The 23576-nt window shown below is 38.0% G+C and overlaps 1 protein-coding gene across 4 annotated transcripts in view; it reads left to right on the top strand.

The window, feature by feature from the left end:
- The window catches only part of Abca5 (ATP binding cassette subfamily A member 5), a 73415-nt gene that overhangs the window by 45013 nt on the left and 4826 nt on the right, over positions 1-23576 (top strand). For all 4 annotated transcript variants that reach the window (XM_021176497.1, XM_029483791.1, XM_029483792.1 and 1 more), the window contains 18 exons: positions 832-1001; positions 3507-3634; positions 4037-4174; positions 5241-5354; positions 7510-7680; positions 9316-9429; positions 9776-9910; positions 10653-10727; positions 11750-11841; positions 17748-17874; positions 18091-18208; positions 18302-18393; positions 19154-19329; positions 19891-19966; positions 20067-20161; positions 20995-21114; positions 22473-22622; positions 23492-23571. In XM_021176497.1, the coding sequence (XP_021032156.1) occupies positions 832-1001; positions 3507-3634; positions 4037-4174; positions 5241-5354; positions 7510-7680; positions 9316-9429; positions 9776-9910; positions 10653-10727; positions 11750-11841; positions 17748-17874; positions 18091-18208; positions 18302-18393; positions 19154-19329; positions 19891-19966; positions 20067-20161; positions 20995-21114; positions 22473-22622; positions 23492-23571 (2171 nt within the window). The remainder of the gene's footprint in view (positions 1-831; positions 1002-3506; positions 3635-4036; positions 4175-5240; positions 5355-7509; positions 7681-9315; positions 9430-9775; positions 9911-10652; positions 10728-11749; positions 11842-17747; positions 17875-18090; positions 18209-18301; positions 18394-19153; positions 19330-19890; positions 19967-20066; positions 20162-20994; positions 21115-22472; positions 22623-23491; positions 23572-23576) is intronic.

Below are 23576 nucleotides of genomic sequence, written 5' to 3'. Positions count from 1 at the left end.
AGACCCAGGATGTAAAGAATTAGCTACATAATTGTCTTTTCTCCTCAGTCTAAGAATGACTTATGGAAAATAGCATCTTGCTTTCGTGTACAATATGTCTCTCTTTTTAGAACTAAAATGATTGTAGGAATAAAATTTAATAATAAGAACCTTCAGGCATGTCTGACATATTCTGGAGTTACTTTAGGCTTTGACCAAGTTCATCTAATATAAGACAGATGCTGGTGAGGTGTCTGGCTGTCTCAGTGTCAGTTATCCTGAAAAGATACTCAAATCAGCATGTTTTAATTGATTTAGTTGCACATCACTTTGCTAAAGCATTCTCTGAAAAAACAATGAAAGTGACAAAATTTAGATTGCTGTAGTAAACTACTCTGGATTGAGTATTTCTGGAGGTTGGAAGTTGGTGATCAGCAGGGTAAAGGCTTTTCTTTTCTTGAAGAAAGCTCCCATCTCCTTGCATGCTTTAGGGCTTTCTTTTTGTGTTTGCAGAGCAGCACACTAGCAGGCATTTGTAAGGGTGCTAACCCTGTTGTAAGGGTCATGTCTAATTTGGATTACTTCCCAGAATCCCTGTCTTTAGATATCACCAGATTAAGGATTAGGGCTGCATTATGTAAACTTGAGGGGACATAAACACTGAGTTCAAAACAAAAAATACTTGTTGAGTCATTTTTGGTAGTAGATTTTTAGGAAGGTTTTATTTTTCTTTGCTTTTTGTTCTTGTTTTATTGTTTTGTACTTGAGTATTGAATCTATATTAATATGAATGAAGACATTAATAGATTTGTATGTTAATGTATATTAAGCCGTATTATTTTTTTCTTTCAGGTTGCTTCTGCTTTTAATTTTTTTTGCAGTTCAGATTTTTATGTTTTTTCTCCATCATTCTTTTAAAAACGCTGTGGTTCCCATCAAACTCGTTCCAGACTTGTATTTCCTAAAGCCTGGAGATAAACCTCATAAATACAAAACAAGCCTGCTGCTTCAAAATTCTACTGGTGAGAGTGTGTGAAGGTCTGTGAATGTGTGTTGGCTGTGGACGGGGTGAGGGCTAAATTGAGGTCAGAGACTGGGCTTTTAGACCTTTTAAAGATAAAGCAAGCACGGCCCATAATTGTAAAATCTAAAGTAAATATTTACCTATTGATATTGAATGATAATAGAAATAAAGTTTTGGTTTAAGTGTAATTGATCATTTTTAAAAATTTCTAATTTATACTACTTGTAGTTATTAAATTCTTTTTAAAAACAGTAACTACTGGCATGTTTTATATCAAAGTTCATGATGGGCTTAATGAATTTGAGAGTGTGTAAGATTTTCCTAAGGAAGAGTTTATACTATATAGTATTTACACATATTCATTGAGATGCTAAAAATTCATCAAGAACTATTGAAGAATTAATTATAAATTAAAAAGTAAGCCCTAGTTACATATAAATATCTACACCCAGCCCGGAGCGCGTGATACATCTGTAATCCCAGCACTAGGGAGGCAGAGGTAGGCGGACATCTGTGAGTTCCAGGCCAGCAAGCTTGGTTAGCAGAGCGAGTTCCAAGACATCCAAAGCTAGAAAACCTGTGTCTTAGTCAGGGTTTCTATTCCTGCACAAACATCAGGACCAAGAAGCAGTTGGGGAGGAAAGGGTTTATTCAGCTTACACTTCCACACTGCTGTTCATCACCAAAGGAAGTCAGGACTGGAACTCAAGCAGGGCAGAAAGCAGGAGCTGATGCAGAGCCCATGGAGGGATGTTCTTTACTGGCTTGCNTCCCCTGGCTTGCTCAGCCTGCTCTCTTATAGAACCCAAGACTACCAGCCCAGAGATGGTCCCACCCACAAGGGGCCTTTCCCCTTGATCACTAATTGAGAAGATGCCTTACAGTTGTATCTCATGGAGGCATTTCCTCAACTGAAGCTCCTTTCTCTGTGATAACTCCAGCTTGTGTCAAGTTGACACAAAACCGGCCAGTACACCCTGTCTTGAAAACCAAAACCAAAACCAAAACCAAAAAACAGCACCAAAATCCCAAAACAAACAAGCAAAACCCTAAAAAAACAAAAAAACAAAACCCCACAAAACAGCACCTGAACATCTTAAGTTTGAAGTTAGTAATTTTGTATTTACTATTTCCATTCTTGCTATATAATGGACAAAAGATGTTTTTATACTTACGGACTTGAGCTAATTTTAAATTAAGATTCTAAGTGTTTAAAATATTAAAACTTAGCAAAGAATTATTCATTCATGATCAGCTTTCCTATAACATCTGCTTACATAAGTAGCCCGTAGTCTGAAGACGATTGTAGAAACTATTGTGTAGCCATTACAGTTAAAATATGGTGCTGAGTGTGATATACAACATTCATCTTTTCTGGGAAAGATGCGTTTAGCATGGAAAATTTTCTCTAATTCAAAAATATTTTACAGTTTACTTTTTTCACTTAGAAATCTTGTCTTCTCTTTAAAATGTATATTATATTATTAAAATATAGTACTTTTATGAAATCTCATACTTTTGAGTTTTTATGCATATGTGAAAATAATGTATGTATCTCAGATCTTTCTGTTGTGACTTCACTGTTTTCTCTGTAGAAATTCTAGCGTCTTCATCGCTTGTCTCTTCTATTACTTTCCATGGTCTGGTGTCTTGCTTTTGGATCCACACTCCATTGCTGGTCTAAAATGAAGCACATGGATGCATATACACACACATGTATATATAAGAAATATGTATAATAATGCATGAGCACACACTAAATATTTTCTTACCCTTCTTCGAGAGCATAAATTCCATGGTAACTCCACTTGTAGTGTAGCTGTTTTCTCGAGTACATAACCACTCTGGAAAGTAGAGAGATCAGGTAATGTCCTGGCTAGGAGAAAATTTTGTGTCGAAATCACCATTCTTTATGACATTCAGGACTGGCACTCGGTCTCCCCTGTCATTCTGTTCAGTTACTGAGAGTGTTTGGCTTTGTGAGATTTGGGTTTCTGAGAGTCATGTTCATTGTGTTTTGGTTCCTGGCTTTTGTGATGGTAGAGCAGGACCTCTCTACTCATCAGACATGATGCTATACTATTAAACACAACGAGGAGTCAAGCCATTGGGGGAGGCATTTAAAGAATGTAGGTAGAAAACTGGTTTTTCTGTTTGGCTACTTTGGCATAACTAAAATTACTAAATAGATTATTTTTACTTTTTAGTCAAATTTCATGATAACTTTATACTGTTACTAATATTGTTGTAGGCAGCAGGTAAAATTTATACAATACTGTGTGCCAGGTTCTGTTTAAAGCTCTCTGTGTGTGTTCAGTCGCTTAATTGGCATAATTGCTGTACTTACAAGGTAGTCAGACTTCTCCTTGGCAGAGGTGCAAACTAAGACCTAGTATTGTAGCTTGCTTAAAGGACATACAGTGTAAGTTGGTACAACGTGGATTTGACTCTTGGCCAGCTGGCTATTAAGCTGATTTTTATTATTCTTATTCTTTAATTCCAGACTCAGATATCAATGGTCTTATTGAGTTTTTTGCACACCAGAACATAATGGTGGCAATGTTTAATGACAGTGACTATGTGTCTGCTGCTCCTCACAGTGCGGCTCTCAACGTGGTGCGTTCTGAAAAGGTGAGAGTGCGTCCTCCTGTCACTGTATAAGGTACTGACATGGTTGCTCTGAGGTCAGTTGGCTGCACCTATCCCATTAGTCATGAACTAGAGTCTGCTTTTTAAAGTAACTATATATTAGTTTGTGATAGCTTTTATGCCCTGGTAACTGACCAGTAAGCATTTCTTATTTTATTTTTACATTATATTTCTGACTAAAATATCTGTATATTGCAAGCGAGGTTATCTTTAGCTGTCACTATTTTTCCTATCACTTGTTGAAGCAGTTTTTCATAATATCCAGTAAAATTTATAAATTAAACAATTAATCCAATAAGGTTAGTTAGCAAGAAAAGTTTGGTCCTTAGCAATATTAGTATACTTAACGCCAAGTAGGTAATAACTCTTCTTTTTGAATTGTAGGACTATGTTTTTTCTGCTGTTTTCAACAGTACTATGGTTTATTGTTTGCCAGTGATGATGAACATCATTAGTAACTACCATCTTTATCATTTAAATGTGACTGAAGCTATCCAGATCTGGAGTACCCCATTCATTCAAGTAAGCACACACACAGAAAGATGCATTTTTCTGTGGGAATCTCTTAGGGTTAAATATTGAGGTGGGGAGTTCAGGAGTCGCCAAGATTACTGGGCTTCAAGATCAGAGCAACTTTATGTGGTGCTGATAGGTTTGTGAAACCGTGATATATTAATTGTAGACAAAAACTGAACGTTGTTTAGTATTTTGTGTATGTGTGTAATCTAGTTAGTGAGATATTGAATGACATCTTGAGAAGTCACCTAGACAAACAATTTTTACTATGAATCAAAATGTTGAAGACTAGAGACAGTAAGACAGTGATGTACTATTTCTGTATCATCTGATAAAAATGTGACCAGAGCCAGGGTGCTTGCTAGACATGTGGGTTCTGTTTTAAGGCCAAGTACCTTCTCTGTTTCACAAGTGTACCATCTTACATAGCAAGGGCAGGGATGAGTCCAGGATTTACTCTTCCAACGCTTGCCTACCTAGCATGTGCAGGACACTGGCTCAGTCTCTAGCGTGATGGTCAGGTGAAGGAGGACAGAGGAATGGACTTGTTGAGGGTAGGAGGTAATACAAAAAGCAGCTTAGTCTCAGGCATTTGGGTTTCAGCTCCTTACTTGGGACTGCCTGAGAAAATGAGCTTGAGTCCTTGACTCCTGAGGGTGACAAGGGACATGGAGCTAGAGGAGCTAAAGTCACTTTTGTCTGGGAGTTCTTGCTTGCTTAGGAAGATAAGCCTAGATAGAGCTTTTCCCGAGGGAAAATGGAGGATCAAGATCCTACCTGATGTCGTCAGGAAAGTATTCACACAGTCAGTGAAAAGCACCAGGTGCCATTCTTAGGCGTTTCTTACTCCGCTTGGCCACTGGTGACTGTGCTGTGTATCGCACATGTTAATTAGTGGCAGGGTCGGTAGCGTAGTCCAACCCTCTTGCTAATAAACCTGTTATTCATTCATACCACTATGGCAGATATCGTAATGGCTTAGGTCTTAGAGACCTAAATGCTCTTTCAGGATGCTCTAAGGAATTCTCAAGTGATCCTCAGATTCATTTTCTATTTTGTATTTGTCTTTCAGGAAATTACTGACATTGTTTTTAAAGTTGAGCTATATTTTCAAGCAGCTTTGCTTGGAATCATTGTTACTGCAATGCCACCTTACTTTGCCATGGAAAATGCAGAGAATCATAAGGTAAATTGGTTATATAAAAACGACAGGTATCAGGTTCTGTCAAGCTTGAGGACCCGAGTTCAACCCCTGGAACCCACATAGTGGAAGGAAGAACTGATTGCTCTAAATCTCCCCCTCCCCCCGCCCCATAGCCACGTGTGCTGTGCACATGGGGACACAGATAGGTGAATGGAAAGAAATGGGTTTTCAATCTAGCTAAAAATAAATAAATAGCTAGGGGCTGGAGAGATACCTCAGCAATTAAGCGCACTTGCTTTCCTAAGAGAACTTGCTTTCCTTGAAGAAGACCCCAGTTCACTTCTGAGCACCCACATGGCAGCTCACAACTGCCTGTGGCTCTAGTTTCAGGGACTGCTGTGCTCTCTTCTGCCCTCCATTGACCCCTTCATGCATGTGGCACCATAAACTCATACATACACACATATATGTGAGTGAGTATGTATCTTGAAAAATAAAAATATTGGGGCTGGAGAGATGGCTCAGCAGTTAAGAGCACTGGCTGCTCTTCCAGAGGTCCTGAGTTCAATTCCCAGAAACCACATGGTGCCTCCCAACCATCTATAGTGGGAGCTGATGCCCTCTTCTGGTGTGTCTGAAGACGTGACAGTGTACTCATATACATAAAATAAATAAATCTTAAAAAAATTACACGTATCAATTCCTGCTAGTAAGAAGGGTTATATAAAAATAAGCTGTTTGCCTCATAGAAAACTTTAGGACTATTCAATTTAAAGAGTGTCTTAGTTCTATTGCTATGATAAAACACCATGACCAAAAGCAACTAGGGGTGGAGAGAATTGGCTTATATTCCAGGTAACAGTCCATCACTAAGGGAAGCTGGCAGGGCACTCAAGCAAATCAGAAGAACATAAAGGCAGGAACGGAAGCAGAGGTTAGGAAGGAAAGCAGCTTACTTACTGGCTTGCTCCTGGCTTGGCTACCTTGCTTTCTTACACTATTAACCTGTTCTCTGTTTTTGTGATTTTTGTATGTCAAGAGTATATAAATATTATTACAGATACATTTTGGGGGGATTGACTATTTTTACTACTGTAACTTCCTAGTGCTTTCTTGAAATTGATGACATTTGTGTCAGGAGACTTGATAGTCTATTTTCTTTTATTACCGAGAACCATTTCAAGGTATGGGTGTATTACAGTTTTTACTTGTTTAAAAACATCTGGACTGCTGCTAGGTTTCACTAGTCTGAACACAGTTGCTGTGAATGTTTGCATATGGGTGTGTGGATGAGTACTAGTGTTGACTTGCACGTATGTCTGTGTACTGCATGCCTGCAATACTCACAGCTGCCCAAAGAGGGCCTCAGATTCCCTGAGACTGGAGTTAACAGGTGGTTGTGAGCCTCCACATGGGTGTTGGGAATCGAAGCTTGGACCTTTGGAAGAGCAGCCAGTGATTTTAACCTCTGAGCCATCTCTAGCCGTCCCTCTTCCTTCTCTAAACTAATCGTTGTTCCTTGTACCCCATCTCTCTGTGTTCTGGTCTTTGATATAATAATCCTAGTTAATATGAGCAGATAGTTTTAGAAGAGGTACAGATCAAATGAATAGTAAGTGTCGTTAGGTATGAGGACTTGGGGAAGGCTTTTTTTACAAAATGTAAGTACTGAGAGCATGAGAAGGAAAACTTTAAGAATTAACACACATGAAATGTCAGTATGAAAACATGTGCTTATGTAGTAGGCAGTTATTTTAAAAGTATTTAAAATGTTTCCAAATTATTTTCTTTGCACAAAGTTGCACACATACTCTGAAGTTCTGTGAACATCCCGAGGATACTAGGCAGCTGTTTAGTGCTGCATTTACCAGTACTGTTGTTAAAGATAGACTCTGAGCACGAGAGCCCTTTCCACTTAAACAGAGCTTCGCTTACAGCTGCATAGTCTCATGACCGTGTCTGGCCACTCACTGATGACATGCCCACCATGTCTGTGTTACCTTTTGTTTTATTATATTCTGATTCTTAAAACTTTGCTGACGTTGTGAAATCTCATAAATGGGCCCAAGGGCTAAAATGAATGTGTGGGAAGTTACTTTTCTTGTTTTGTTGATTAAAATGAAAAGTTCTACAATAATTGACTTGTTTTTTGTTTACAAAATGTTTAAGATTTTAATATTTTTTCTTTCCTTTTTAGATCAAAGCTTATACTCAACTTAAACTTTCTGGTCTTTTGCCATCAGCCTATTGGGTTGGACAAGCTGTTGTGGATATTCCCTTGTTTTTTGTTGTTCTGATTTTGATGCTGGGAAGTTTATTTGCATTTCATCATGGACTGTATTTTTATCCTGTAAAATTTCTTGCTGTGGTAAGTTTACATCTGTTGGGTTCATGGTCTTTATAGGTAAATATTTCTTAAAATCCGTTTACATAAGACTATTGACAGCTGTAGCTTGAATAATGTGTATTAGCTTTATAAAACACAATGAAGCAAATGGCTTTTATTGTATATGGTACACTTAATTCAATGTATTCTACAAGTTTATATTTATTTTTAAATAAAAGGAAAGCAAATTATCATTTCAGAGTAACTCTGTAAAGCTGTTGTGGTCTTTCAGGTAGACTAAGTAGTTGCGTGCATCAGGCACCTAAATATATAATATATAATATATAATATATAATATATAATATATAATATAGCCACCCGTCCAGGTTCTCATGCCTGAATATGTTCGAAAAAGGAATTGGTTTTTAAAAAAGACTTGATTTAATTCGTATGAATGGGGTGGATATGTATGTGTGTGGATTTGTGGATATGTGTGTTGTCAGTGTAGGCAGGGGTCATAGAGAGTGTCATATAATACCTCAGAGCTAGCGTTACCAGCATATGCAGTTTGCCTGTCTTGTCACAAGGGTACAGGAATCTGTGCTCCAGTTCTCAGAGTTGCCTAGTTCTCAAGCAGAGGGCCATATCTGGAACCCAGGGAAAGAAACTCCTTTCTCCTAAATTTTAAGTTTGTCTGAAAATGTGAAAGAAATGTATAACTGACATTTGTGATCTGTGAAAGTGTTTAATTAAGAATCCTTTAGTTATGGTTTTTAGTAGAAACAAAACAAAACAACACAGAGCCACATATGAGGATGCTGGATGCAAACCTCATTTTGTTAGTGATCATTTGTATTTGATACATTAATTCCCACCCTGTAAAACAAACCTAGTAGTTATACTAAAGCCAGGTGTGGTAGTGTTCACCTTTAATCCCAGCACTTGAAAGACAGAGGTGGCCAGATCTCTGTGAGTTTGAGGCCAGACTGGTCTATGTTTCAGGCAAGCCAGGACTACATTGTGAAACCCTGTCTCAAACAAAACAAAAAACCTAATTAAAACAAACAAACAAAAAGTTATATTGAGTGTGATGTGTTAAAATGTTTGCTAAGTGCTAGAGAGCTGGCCCAGCAATTAAAATCATTTTGTTACCATTACAGAGGACTTGGGGTCAGTTTCCAACACCAACGTGGTGGCTCACAGTCATGCATAACTCCAATTCAAAGGGATCTGACGCCGTCTTCTGGCCTCTATGACACTAGTCATGCACACGGTACATACACATGCAAGCAGGCAACACACTGCACATGTTAAATACATCTAAAAAGTTGTAAGGAGTGGTTGCTAGTATTTGAGAGATAGATAGTTGTAACTAGCTGTAATGGAGTTTAATGCTGAAATAATGAGAGAACATTTTACTTGGTATAAAAAACTACAAATAATGTTCAGCTTAAATTACTTGGAGTTGCTTAAAACATTAAATTAAAAGCATGATTTTTATTGGCTTAATAGAGTTGTAGATTGTAATTGTTTAAATAACCACAGTGACAGTTTTGGGAATGATTTGTTAAAAATGAAATTTGATAAATAAAATTACTTAATATTTTAATATTGCTGTGAGTTTTATATTGTTATTAAGTACTCCTTTTTATAGAGCCATGTGTTTCTGATTTCCAGGTGTTTTGTCTCATTGCTTATGTGCCCTCGGTCATTCTGTTCACGTACATAGCTTCGTTCACCTTCAAGAAAATTTTAAATACCAAGGAATTTTGGTCATTTATCTATTCTGTGGTAAGTCGCACATTTATCTTATCTCAGTGTTTCAGATCAGCTCATGGGGAAGTCAGGCACACTGTGGTGCTGGAGCACAGGGTACAGAGAATCTTCTGTAAGGGAAGCGTCCATGGAGAGAACTGTGGGTGCCTCAGTCTTCCACCTCTCTCTGCAGGATGCTGCCCATGATGCTCACAGCCAACAATGATGTCAGTGTACTGCTGCTTCCTGGCTTAGGGCCATCTCTGACTGATGGTTTATTTGAGGATCAAAAGCCTAGTTGGATGTTGAGGCACAATTTGTAAATAAATTTATACGTGACATCAAATACTTTGTCACCTGTTTTCTCCTGTTTCCTCTTTAGACTGCATTGGCTTGTGTGGCAATCACGGAAACAACTTTCTTTCTGCAATATGCAGTTACGGCTGTCTTTCATTACACCTTCTGCATAGCCATTCCAATCTACCCACTCCTGGGTTGTCTGATTTCTTTCATAAAGGTACGTCTAGTGGATGTTTCAGAGAGTCTAGAGTCTAAATATACATTTCATAATCTTTACTGTCTCGGTTCTTGTACTGAAGATAGTAACAGATCAGATTACCTGCTGCTGCTGGAAACACGGGAAGCACAGGGGTTTAAATAGCAGGTCTTCCCAAGTATGACTTCAGGCTGTCAAAGGAGGAAAGCTACAGTCACTACATGGTTTCTGATGCTCAGTTCGATATGCATAGTCTGATGTATGGCCTGGCTTTAGTCAGTTTTATGTTTACGCATTCCTCAAGGATTAAGTAATGTATTATATATAAAGTGATAAGAGAAGTGTAGGAGATACCCTCCCACAGGAAAACATAAAGGAGAAAATCAGGTTAGCTGTGAGCATAGGTAAGCCATTTCCACTTTATTAGGAAAACAATAAGTAGTTGGTAGGAGTAGGGGTGACTATGAACAAACTATATTGTGTGATATTCTCAAGGAATTAATAAGCATTTTAATTAAGTAAGCAGTAAATTTACACTTTATGATCGCTGGATAATTTTTCCCCACGTGAGTTTAATACGTTTGACTATCCTTGCCCCCAGAAATATTTTTGGCAAGGAAGATTTTAAGCTAGATATAACATAAGATATAGCTTATTAATAGGAACAAGTTATTTATAGAGATCACAATTTATGACTAAAATATATTTAACATTTTAAATCCAAAGATTTGTGCATATACATTACAAAAATGTTTTGTTGTAGGGTTCTTGGAAGAATATGCCAAAAAATGAGAATACCTACAATCCCTGGGATAGACTTTTAGTTGCTGTAATCATGGTAAGAAACAACAAAAACTATTCTTGTGTGTTTGTGTGTCCTTGTAAGAGTATTATTGGGGCTGGAGGGATGGCTAAGAGCAATGGCTGCTTTTCCAGAGGACCCAGGATCAGTTGCTGCCCACAATTACATAGTGCCTTACACATGGAGTTGTTGGTTTGATCCTTAGCACAGTCACAGGCAGCTATGATGCTGCACTCCTAGGATGCCAACACTTAGTAGGTGGCGGCTCAGCACTTAGTAGGTGGAGGCTCAGCACTTAGTAGGTGGCGGCTCAGCACTTAGTAGGTGGCTGCTCTGCAGCATGAGGTCATCCCCAGGGTCCAGAGTGAGTTAGAAGAGAATGACTTGGTTGTCTGTGCTTTGATTATTTTTAGTTTTTGTCCTGTTAGGTATAGGACAAGCCCATAAATTAAGTGTATTAATTCTAGTGAGTCTACATTTTGTGGTAATACCTTTTATTTTCCAACTACCTTCATTTCAACATATTTGACTTTTCCATGCTACCAATTCTGTTTTAATAAAACGGGCTTCCTCCAAGGAAGAACATAGCCTTTTGTTGTTTGTGAGACAGGGTCTTAGATTGCTCAGGTTGGCCTTGGTCTTAGGATCCTTCTGCCTAAATTTCTTAGTGTTGAGATTAAAAGCCAGTGATAGATTCCCAGCTAAGTTTTTATCTTGATTATATTTTGTAAAACTGATAGTAAATGAATTTTTAGGGGCAGAAATATAAGAAAAATTATTTTATGGGAAACAACATTACTTTGTTAGTATTACAGTATATGACTGGGGTTCCTGTTAATAGAATAATAAAAGCTCTGTGTACGTGAAGCCCGGAGTTCAACCTCAAGCACCAAGAAACTAAATAAGACAAGCTACTTTTAAATGTCTTTATTATGGCAAACATAAAACAGTTGGAGTTCTTCCATCTGGTTAGAGTAAAGACCTGAGCTGTGCAGTTTGGGTTCTGTTGGGGAAGAAAAGCTGACTTAGTCCTAAGCTGGTACCTACTTTTTTCTTAGCCCTACCTGCAGTGTATACTGTGGATTTTCCTCTTACAACACTATGAGAAAAAACACGGAGGCAGATCTATAAGAAAGGATCCATTTTTCAGGTTAGTTAATTTTTTAAAACTTAAGCATTATAATATTGATAAATTTATAGAATTAGAATTATCATTTTAAACATCAATATAAATTTAAACAATTCCAGCACTTCAGAGTGACAGTATCTATTGACAGTCACTTTCCTCCATAGTTTCCCACGCTTTTAAGCCCTGTGCGACCACTAATCTCCTACATTTATGAAGTTTGCCTGTTCTGATCATTATATATTACTGGAGTTATATATAGAATGTAGTCAATTTTTGGTTTTCATTCTTATGTTCAGTATAATTTTCTTTTTTTGCAAACTAAACATGAATACATAGTGTCCTTCAAATGGTTACTTGCATGTTCATTCTGAATATTTATGTAATACATATAAACGTTTGTTTAAGAAAAATTAGAAGGTATATTTGAAATTTGAGCCATTGAAGACTGTGGCTCTATTAAGTACTTTCAGTGAACTTAGGTTGTACAGTTATCTGCCTTTTACTGTACTGGGCACAGTAATGTTTAAAGAAATCAGGTTGTCAGCATGTGAGTTATCCACTTTTATTACACTAGTATTTATTGTGTTGGTTTGTGGGTGTACATAAGCCACAGAGTGCGCGTGGCACGCAGAGGACAGCTGGCAGAAGCTCCCTCAGCCCTGTGCGTCTCAGGGACTGACTGTAGGTCGTGAGGCTTGGCAGCGGACACCTTCTCCTGCTGAGCCTTCTCGGGGCTCAGTAGGAACTGATCTGCAAATTCTTACGTAGCTCATACAGTCTTACAGTTAGCAATGCTTCTTTACCTTTTTAAAATTCATTTTGACAGATAACATTGTGATCACCTTGTTATATGCTTGTTGTCATTTTAATGTCTTCTGAGAGAAATGCCTATTTCTATTAAAAATTTCTGTTAACATTTTAAAAATTGGTTTCATTGTATTTATATTATTGAGTTGTAACATTTTTTATGTGTTTTGTAGATGGCTATGTGAATTCCAAGTATTTTCTCCAAACTTACAGAAGCTTTGTTACTTAGTGAAACATGGTTATTGATAATAAACAAGTCTGCAGCTTCTCGTCTGTAACCCTCACACTTCTGCATCGCGACTTTTAATATCTATAAGCAGCAGTGCACAGTTGGTGTGTGTTGCTGTCTAGTTCTCATGCTTGTTTGCCAGGGTGTTAATGTATCTGAAACACTGCACACTGTAGGTAGTCAGTAGACCTCTAGCTCTTCTAGTTCTCGCACTAGACTATGAATGTCTATAAACCTTGAGTAGCTCAGACAAGTGTATGATGCTGACTAAGCTCTGCATTTCCTTCTGCACTGAGGCGCTCAGGTCTGCCTCTCCTTACTCTGCCTCTCTCTAGTCCTGCTGAGGTTTGTGGAGAAGATTGCTATATCCACAGACCCTTCTTTCTAATACCTCAACTCTTGTTTTCCAATCTGCACCCTACTTCACCCACAGAACTTATGTCAGGGCCATGTACCAGCTTTTAATTTTATAGTACTTCTTTGATTTTTAAATTATAATTACGTCACTTTCCTCTTTCCCCTCTCCCTCCATCCCTTGTCATTCATTCTGTTGCTCTCTCTTAATATCATTATATTTAATTATTGTTTATATTTACTTATATATACTTATAATAAACATAATTTTTATAATTTTAAATATTTTAATTTCTGTTTATTTTATTATATTTTATATTTATTTATGTATTTATATTATATAAATATTTATAAATATTTGTTTATATAAAATATATTTATTATCAATATTATAATATATGACATATTATAATTTTATAATATGTAACATTATGCATTATATATATTTATGTATAAATATTTATTAGATAGCCAACTGGGGAGACTTTGAGACCCACCAGCTTTCCTTTTTGCATGTTAACATATCCATTGGTATCAGTGTTATACAGGTCTTGTTCCGACATCCATCTTGATGCATGGACTTCATGAGTATTGCCTCAGAAATTTTCAGGAGACACAATCACACAGCCAACTTCAGCTTCCTATGACCTTAATCTTTTTCCTTCTCTTTCTGCAATGTTCCTTGGGCCATAAGTGCAGTGCTTGTGTTGTAGATATAGCTGGGACGTGATCTTGTATCCTCTGCATTTTAAGTGTGAGCATTTCTGTAATGCTTTTTGTAAATGAAGACTTGGAGCTGGGAACTGCAGAAGACAGAGAATATATGATACTTGTATTCTGGGGGTCACCTCACTTAGTAAGGTCTTTCCTAGTTCCAGCCATTCTTTATAGCTGAGTAGTGTTCAAAGTGTATATGTGCCACATTGTCATCATCATTCATGCGTTAAAGGGCATTCATGTTCTTCCTATGTCTGTCTAGTGTGGATAGGGCAGCAGTGAGCATTGCTTACCAATATCTGTGCAGTAGGACGTTGGGTCCGTGGTGACTCGGAGTTCCTTGGTCATATGGTAGGTTTTTCTTACCTCTTTGACGCTTCTCCATCTTTATTTCCAAAGTGGTTGCACCAGTCTGTGTTCCTACTGTAGAGAATTAAAGTCCTTTTCCTCACAGCTCTGCCAGCACTTCTTATTGTCAGCTGCTCCCTTGACCTTAGTCATTCTTATGGGGTGAAGATGAAATGGCAGTTGATTTCAGACACACCAGATGAGAGCATTGGATCCCATTACAGATGGTTGTGAGCCACCATGTGGTTGCTGGGGATTGAACTCAGGACCTCTGGAAGAGCAGCCAGTGCTCTTAATGGCTGAGCCATCTCTCCAGCCCAAAATGGCAGTTGTTTTAATTTGCAGTTTCCTAATTGCCAAGGATGCTGAACACTCTTTGAGGTATTTCTTAAGCATCTTTACTCCTTCTCGGGAGAGACTCTGTTTAGATTCCCACCCCGTTTTTTTAGTTTAACCATTTGTTTCCATGACTTTGTTTTTAATTCTTTATATATTTTCATATTACTCTCTGTCAGAAGTCTGTCTGTCAAAGATTCTCTTCTGTATGTTTTTTCTTCACTTGATTGATGGTTTTCTTGTCTGTACTGAAGCTTTTTAGTTTCATGAGATCTCACTAGTTAGTTGTTAGCCTCGATACATCTTCTACAGCCCAGTGCTGCAGGGAACTGTCCATAGTGCTTCCCACAGCTTAAGCATTTCTGGTTTCACATTGCCATCTTCGATCCACTTGGAGCTTATTTTGTGCAGGGTGACAGAATTCTTACACTTGTAGCGTCATAAATGCCAGTGTCAGATTTCACCGATAATTCTCACACCCCTCCTTCTCATTTCTTAATCCTGTTGGGCTTTTCTTCCTATGACTTCATGTCCCAGAGCTTCTCCCATTGTAACTATGTGTCCAGTAGCTCCTGTTTGTGTTTGTTCTCTCTGACACCACCTACTTTATTCATATGGTTTGCCTCTTTCATTATTCTCAGCTTCATAGCTCTTTGCACTATCTGCTAAAATTATATTTCTTTTGAATAAAAAATGACATAAAATAATTTGGTAGTAGCATATGTTTACTGTACAAAATAAGCTCTGTTTGATCCTGCTTGGTAGCCTATAACGTTTCCTAGTTAAACTTCTTACTTGTTACTCTAGTCTCTTTCTGTATTCTTCAAATTCCCCAAATCACCTGGCATCCTACTTCTTAGTGAAATATTGCCATTTATCTCTGAAAATATAGTACTTGATTTTGTGTATGTGTGTGTGATCTCTGCAAATGCCACAGCCGGCAGATTAACAATCTGCATGAGGCAAGAAGAAGGTGATCCGGTTCAGCATGACCTAGTTCGGTGGTGTTAGTTCAAACTTGTAGAGTCTGACAACAGGCAGTTTATTTTATACATATTTAAGTTCAACTTTGGGACACAGTTTTCTGGGAACATTTATTTCAATTCCATGTGTGTAATAAAGCTTAAGGATTGACCACATTGGACTTCTTCTGCAAAGGACCTGTGATTAGTAGGGCTTTCAGTTAACGAAATGAATCAATTCAAGCGAAATCAAGAGTCTAAGGGCAGGTTGATTGAGAGGCAGCTCTTGGGTGGGTTCACCAATCTCCCAGGTGGAGGTCAGTGACGTCATGTGCCTGTGTTAATGCCAGTGAGTATATGGGTCCTAGTGCAAGGTCTCCTTCCCGTTGGGGTTGGGGGATGAAGAGCAAGTGGAGCTTCTTAGGTTGTACAGGGGATGAGCAGGGGTTCCAACCAAACAATGATGTCTTCCCTAAAGATGGTTTCTATAGTTTAAGAGGGGTGGTCTTACAAAGCTTCAAAGTACCTGTGACGTCTCCCCCGAGGATGGGTTTTCTTGACTGAGAAACATTGTTCAGGATAAAGGTCTAGACAGGAAGAGTCTGGCTTAACATAACAGTTGGGGCATATGCGGGGTGATTTTTGGTGTGACCTGGTCCTGCAGATAGCACAGATTACCAGGCTATTAGCAACCACTCGCAGCCTTCTGGGTAGAGAACATGTGCACATCTCTCCTTGAAGCCTGAGTGCTTAGAATTCCTGGTTTCCCTAGTGCTTATCTGTGAGCACAAGGACCCCAGACCTTAATTAACTTCATTGCAAGTATCTGCGGATTTATCCACGTTGACCAGTGCTTTTGCCATGTCCCAGAGGAAAAGCTGGCTTTCTGTAATGAATCATTTATTCCATGCACTTAAGGATGTTGCTCTGTTTTCTCTTTCTGTATCATCCTGAATCACATATGTGTGTTTGTATGTATGTATTCATGTGTATGTGCTGTGCATGTGTATGTGAAGGCCGGATGTTTGGTGTCTTCCTCAGTCTTTCTGACTTCAGGACTGTGCTGCCACACCCAGTTTTAAAAATACATGTTATGGCTCCAAACTCAGGGCCTCATTCTTATATGGCAAGCTCCTCACCAAATAAGCCATTTCTCCAGCCCCTTCCTTCATATTCTTACTTCAGAAAAGAGGAATTACCACTTTCTTTCATACGGAAAAGGACCTAAAAAATCTTTTTCAAGTATAAATCCATTTGTCTCTTTATATTATACCTTTGTTTGTTTTATAGTCAAATGCCTTCTGTCTTGCATTGTTTCTGTCCCATTGACTCCTTAGTTTTGTATAACCTGGGCTTTCTTCACCTGCAGTGTCTTCAGTCTCTCTGCTTTGTCTGCTGGGCTTAGATGACTTGGTCCCTTGGTTGACGAGCCCTTCCTCCCTTCTGCTTTTCTACTTTCCCTTTGTTTCTTATACGGTCACTTTCCATTACCTCTCTTCCTACTCAGGATTCTCTTTGCAAGCACTTCTTTCCCCATCTGCCATTAGATCAAGTATTTTTTTTGGATTTTGATTTCAGCCTTATCTACTCTTCCTAGACAGCTTTATGTATACTCACACTGCAATATCTCTGGAGAAAATATGCATATTTCAATTAAATATGTTTTTTAAAATGATGTGTATATGTGTATGTCTGTGTGAGTGAAAGTCAAGGCCAAAGAGGGCATTGGATCCTTTAAAGCTTGCGTTATCGGGAGTTTTGAGCTGCCTGCTGTGAGTGTTGGGAACCAAATTCATGGCCCCTGCTTTTAACCACAGAGACAGCTCTTTAACCCGTAGATCCCCCCTCTCCCTGTGGAATAACACTTTGAACATACCAGTTATATATATATATATATATATATATATATATATATATATATATATATATATATAAAATGTTGTAACTGATTGGCTTTGAATAATGTCACTTAAGCACTAACAGTCAATGAGCAGTACCATTAGTAATTCTACTTTTAAGAGGTAACATTAGGTCTCATGTTGGTGTTCTTTTAAACCATGTTGGTACATTTTATCTGTCTAGTGCCCAATTTTTTTAGTATTTTAATTATGTAACTATCTAATAAATGTCTTCGTATTCAGTTATGTAACCATCTACTATTTGTATGTGCTTAGGGCCCTTTCACAAAAGGCCAAAAATAAGAAGTTTCCAGAACCACCCATCAATGAGGATGAAGATGAAGATGTCAAAGCTGAAAGACTGAAGGTTAAAGAGCTGATGGGTTGCCAGTGTTGTGAGGAGGTAACTTGCTCCTTATTGTTATGTCACATTTTGTCTCAAATGGTAGATTACCAAGGCACTGGAATGAAGAAGAAACACTTTTTATCACATATGACTGTAAAATTTATTTTACACTGCCCTCTTAGAGGTGAATTTAGTTATTAGGGTACTTATCTGCGATAGGAAATGATAGACATCTAATTTGCGACTCTATTTAAAAGCTGTTTTCCTTATTAGAAGCCAGCCATTATGGTATGCAATTTGCATAAAGAATATGATGACAAGAAAGATTTTCTTCATTCAAGAAAAACAACAAAAGTAGCAACAAAATACATCTCTTTCTGTGTGAAAAAAGGTTGGTATTTATTTTTCCTAAGCAAGTTTTCCAAAAGAGTAATTTCTGTTTTTAGTTTGACTTTAATATATAATTTTTTCCCAATATCTATAGGAGAGATCTTGGGACTGTTGGGTCCAAATGGTGCTGGCAAAAGCACAATTATTAATATTCTGGTTGGGGATGTTGAACCAACTTCAGGCAAGGTATGGTATGCACAACTGTGGGTTATGTCTGCTATGACATATTTTTAATTAATATAAGTTCACTAGTGAGAAATTATGAATTGGATGGTCAAACTTTATGTGTTTTAGTATTTTTAGTATGGATTTATGAGACTAAGGTCTTTGGTCATCTGAAAGTAATATGTATGAAAATTTCACACACAAATAGACATATATAGTTCTGCTTTTATTAATTCTTTACACTCAGGGTAGATTTATCTGCCTACTTATGAAGACAGGTATGGTAATCTCTGGAGATAGGCAGGTTAGCGTGGGCCCTGTCGGTGAGTCTGCAGCGTGCTCATGACCCCACATCCACATGCTTCTCCTTCCTGCTCCCGTTCACTCTCCTCACACTACTGTTCTGTGAATTACCAGGAATACTCCTTTCTTTGAGATTTTGCCTAAGATTAATTTTTATGTCAATTACACCTTATGTCTGAGAAACACAAGGAATTTATTTTACTTAACTCATTAGTTTAAATATAACATTTCAATGAAGCCCCTGATGACAATACTTTAAAAAGGGGACTTGATTTCCCACCCACCAGTGTAGAATTACCGCCTTGTCTGACTGAATCTCTAAATTCTGACTTAGCTATGTGTGGCCTTGCACCTTTAAAAAGCGTTAGAACACTGGACAGATATCACTGTGACTTAGGGAAGGAGTTTTAAAGAATCTACTTACTATCTTCTTCACAAGACAAAGCAAAGATACTAAAATGTGGTTGCATTTTTTTAGATCTTTCTAGGAGATTATGGTTCACATTCAAGTGAAGATGATGAATCCATTAAGTGTATGGGTTACTGCCCTCAGACAAACCCACTGTGGCCAGATCTCACTCTACAGGAACATTTTGAGATTTACGGAGCTGTGAAAGGAATGAGTCCCGGTGACATGAAGGAGGTCATCAGCCGGTAAATTGCCTTTGCTACTTGGGGGCAGGAACGCACATTCCAAAGTCTTCAAATTCTAAAGCCAGCCTTCTTTGTAGATTATAGTTTCCATACAAAAATGACCATTGCTTTTCATTTGTTCTTTACAAAGTTATGACAAAATCAGCTCCTCTATGATTCTTTTTTTGTTTTGTTTTTTTGTTTTTTTTGTTTTGCTTTTTTGTTTTTTTGGTTTTTTTTGCGACAGCCTTGCTATGGCTGCCCCAGCCAGCCTTAAACTCAGAGATCTGCATGCATCTGCTCTTAGGTGCTTAGGTTAAAAACATTGCCCAACATGCCAGCATGGTTCAGATTTCCTATTTCTAATTATAGGAAGAATGTACCATAAGTAATACTCAAATTAATTGGATTATTTCTAAAAACAGTTAATTTGTTTACAATGATGAAAACTGGAGTTTTTTTCCTTACCTAATTGACATTACCTAAGTGATACTTTTAGAGAGAAGAGCATAAATGATTATACATAACATACTTGTATTAGTGCAGATCCAGGTACATAATTTCGTGTTGGCTATTTTGCAGAATAACAAAAGCCCTTGATTTGAAAGAACATCTTCAGAAGCCTGTAAAGAAACTACCTGCAGGGATCAAGCGAAAGGTATTCTTCATCAGATGGCAGAGACATGTATTTCATTAGCTGAGAGCCATTGCTCTCTGGGCAGAATAACTTAGTCCCGCCTCCCCTTCCTCCCCTCTAGCTGTGTTTTGCTCTCAGTATGCTGGGGAATCCTCAGGTGACTCTGCTGGATGAGCCGTCCACAGGCATGGACCCAAGAGCCAAGCAGCACATGTGGTGAGTGTGACACCGCAGACACTTGCCGCTTGGCGCACTGCATCATGGGTTAGAGTCACTGTGACCAATAGCTTCCCGTTAGTGATGTGTACATCTTGATTGTATAAAATAGCAATTAAATATGTAAACTTCTAAAGCTTTTATCATCTCTTTGGTGAAATACTAATGATATTTTATATATTACAGAACAGAAATGAACACACAGCTGGTTACTAAAATAAATAATTCTACTTTCTGAACTAATTTTGGAAGATTTTTTTCTTAGTCACTTAATAGAAAATTATGTTTTTCATATTATTGTATTGAATTCATGTTGTAATTTGTTGAAGTAATTTAAAGTACTAGTTGGTTGAATAATTTTTAGTTCTTAATTTCTACTTATCAAGTATAAGGTTTAATTTAGGTATATATTAATTTTATGAGTATGTACCTTTTTTGTAACAAAATCATATTTTATCATAATTGATTCATTCATTCTTTCATGCTTTTGTACTTTCTTTACTTTTTTTTCTCTTTTTGCTTATTGCTGGGGATGGAGACCAAAATATTGTGCATCATAAACAAGGGCTCTACCTCCGAGCCCTTCCACTAGCCTGGGTATCTCACTCTCACCTCATGGATACCTTTGAAATAGTGAGGGCTCTTTGCATTTGTCAAGTTTCAGACTAAGGGAGAGTAAGGTAGACGAGCCAGCATAGTTTGCTATGATGCAGTCGTTTACAGCAGTTGATAATGGCTAAATTGTAGTCAAATAGCTGAGTTTTGGGAAACGACTTATTTCCAGATTCAAGCAGGTGTATTTCTCTTACTTAAAGTTTATTTATATTTTATAGGAGAGCTATTCGAACTGCATTTAAAAACAAAAAGCGGGCCGCCCTCCTGACTACTCATTACATGGAAGAGGCAGAGGCTGTATGTGACAGAGTGGCCATCATGGTATCTGGGCAGCTAAGGTAGATGTTTAAACAGCATATCTTTCAGAGAAAGAGAGGGAGGGTAGAGTTTTGAATGTGATCTTTTTAAAATGTAGAGAACTGTGCATTAGTTTGAAATGTCAAAACTTTTAGTTTTAAAAATCAGTTTTGTATAGAACTTTTTGGAAATACATATATCTATCTATATTTGGAAATGCATATATCTATCTATATTTTACAAAATATGTCCAGCTACCTACATTAGCATGTTTTTATTATTGTGTTTGTTATTTAAAAGTTATCAGACTATTTTACAATAATGGACATTGTTTTGAATCATAACACAAAGTATAAAATAACTATCTGAGTTTATATGTGCATAAAGAAATGGTTGATTGAATAAATAAGTGTGTGTAAAAAGACACGTTTTCCTTACACAGTGATTCCAAGTAATCTGTCTGTCACATTCCTTCAAAGGCAGCTTACCCTCTCTCTCTCAGGTTAATGCCGCATGTCACCAGTTTCTCCTAGAAGCTGAGTGAGGGAAGGAGAAAGAACTGTGAGCAGTAAAGTTCACAGTTGGAAAGCTTACAGACTTGGGCTCTGGGCAGACTCTGCACAGCCTGCAGTATGCCACAGTGCAGGGAGACCACGCTTAGATGTGGCTCTCTGTCCACAGCTCAGAAGCCTATTGTAACACAAAAATGAACACAGATTGACTCCTGGAAACTAGGAATAGCTTGGGATAGACTCCTGGAAACCAGGAGTAGCTTGGGATAGACTCCTGGAAACCAGGAGTAGCTTGGGATAGAGTCCTGGAAACCAGGAGTAGCTTGGGATAGAATCCTGGAAACTAGGAGTAGCTTGGGATAGAATCCTGGAAACTAGGTGTAGCTTGGGATAGACTCCTAGAAACCAGGAGTAGCTTGGGATAGAGTCCTGGAAACTAGGTATAGCTTAGGATAGACTCCTGGAAACTAGGTATAGCTTGGGATAGACTCCTGGAAACTAGGTGTAGCTTGGGATAGAGTCTTGGAAACTAGGTGTAGCTTGGGATAGAGTCTTGGAAACTAGGTGTAGCTTGGGATAGACTGCTGGAACAAAAAACAGTAACAGAAAACAGCAGAGTCAGCTCAGGTCTGACCCTGGCTGGATTTGTGTGACAGAGGTCGCTTGATTTGACACACTTGTCATAAGAATAGAAGAAGAAAGTATTAGGGAAAACAAGACATGATACAGAGTGTCTGAGCATGCTGCATGATGTTTGCAACTTTTCTATACATGTAAAAGATTGCCAGAGTCATTTTATTAAAAACAAATGTGGTAGAGATTTAAGCAAGAAATCATTCTTTGAAAGCGGTCCAGCCTTTAGCTCTTTCTTTTAAAAATTATTTCAGATGTATTGGAACAGTACAACATCTGAAGAGTAAGTTTGGGAAAGGCTACTTTTTGGAAATTAAATTAAAGGACTGGATAGAAAACCTGGAAGTAGATCGCCTTCAAAGAGAAATTCAATATATTTTCCCAAATGCAAGCCGCCAAGAGAGGTAACAACTTTTTAAATATATTTAATACTCTTTATAAAGTTGAAATTGTTTTAAAAACAAAATCCCAAACGTTTGATTTTTACCAAATGATGATTTAGGACCCAGATGCTGTGATCTGCCAGCTCAGTGCGGCAGAGAAAGCACCCAGCTGACCTTCCTCCTCAGTCCGTGTCCCAGAAGGGGGTGGGGGGGAGTTCCTTTCCACACTGCCTTAAAAACCCTCCCAACTGAGTGTCCCTCCTTTCTACTTCCTGTGTGTGTCTCTGTCTGTCCTCCTGATTTCCTCTCAGTCTCTATGGTTTTTTCCTGTGTTCCCTCCCTGTCAGCTGGCTGCTTGCTCTGTCTCTTGAGCTTTAGCAGGCTTTATTCAGTCTTGTTTACAGTAAACAGGAAGCTCTCAGACTGAAGGTGGGTGCCAGGGCTGAGCCTCACCACAACTAGAAACAGCATTTCCAGGACACAGTCTCCCACTCTTGGATTAAAGGTGTGTGCTCACGTTGAGCCACACTGAAACTAGAAACAGGCTTTACTGTCAGGATTCACAGAGTGATCAAATATCCTGCGACAGGAAATCATAAACATTTACGTTTTCAGTTGTATTTTCTGTCTGTGTCTCCGACTCTTTTACCTTGATGTGCTGTGTTGTCAGCAGCACAGGGCTATGCTGCCAGAAGAGAGGCTTGTAGTTGTTTCAGGGGGGTCCCATGATATGATCCTGTCATTCTGCACACAGGTTTTAGGAAAATGAATATCAAGTAGATTATTAGAATTTAAATTTAAACTTAAAAAGTTTTAAGCTTTAGCATTCAAGCAAACACAGTAGTTAAGTTTGCCATGCCATCCTCCTGCATTTTATCTTTGTTTTTCAGCTTTTCTTCTATTTTGGCTTTTAAAATTCCAAAAGAAGATGTTCAGTCTCTCTCACAATCCTTCGCTAAGTTGGAAGAAGGCAAG

Source organism: Mus caroli, chromosome 11 (assembly GCF_900094665.2).
Source record: "Mus caroli chromosome 11, CAROLI_EIJ_v1.1, whole genome shotgun sequence".
In the NCBI taxonomy this organism is placed as follows: domain Eukaryota; kingdom Metazoa; phylum Chordata; class Mammalia; order Rodentia; family Muridae; genus Mus; species Mus caroli.
Note: the sequence above shows the minus strand (reverse complement) of the source record. Positions and strands in the feature narration are given on the sequence as shown.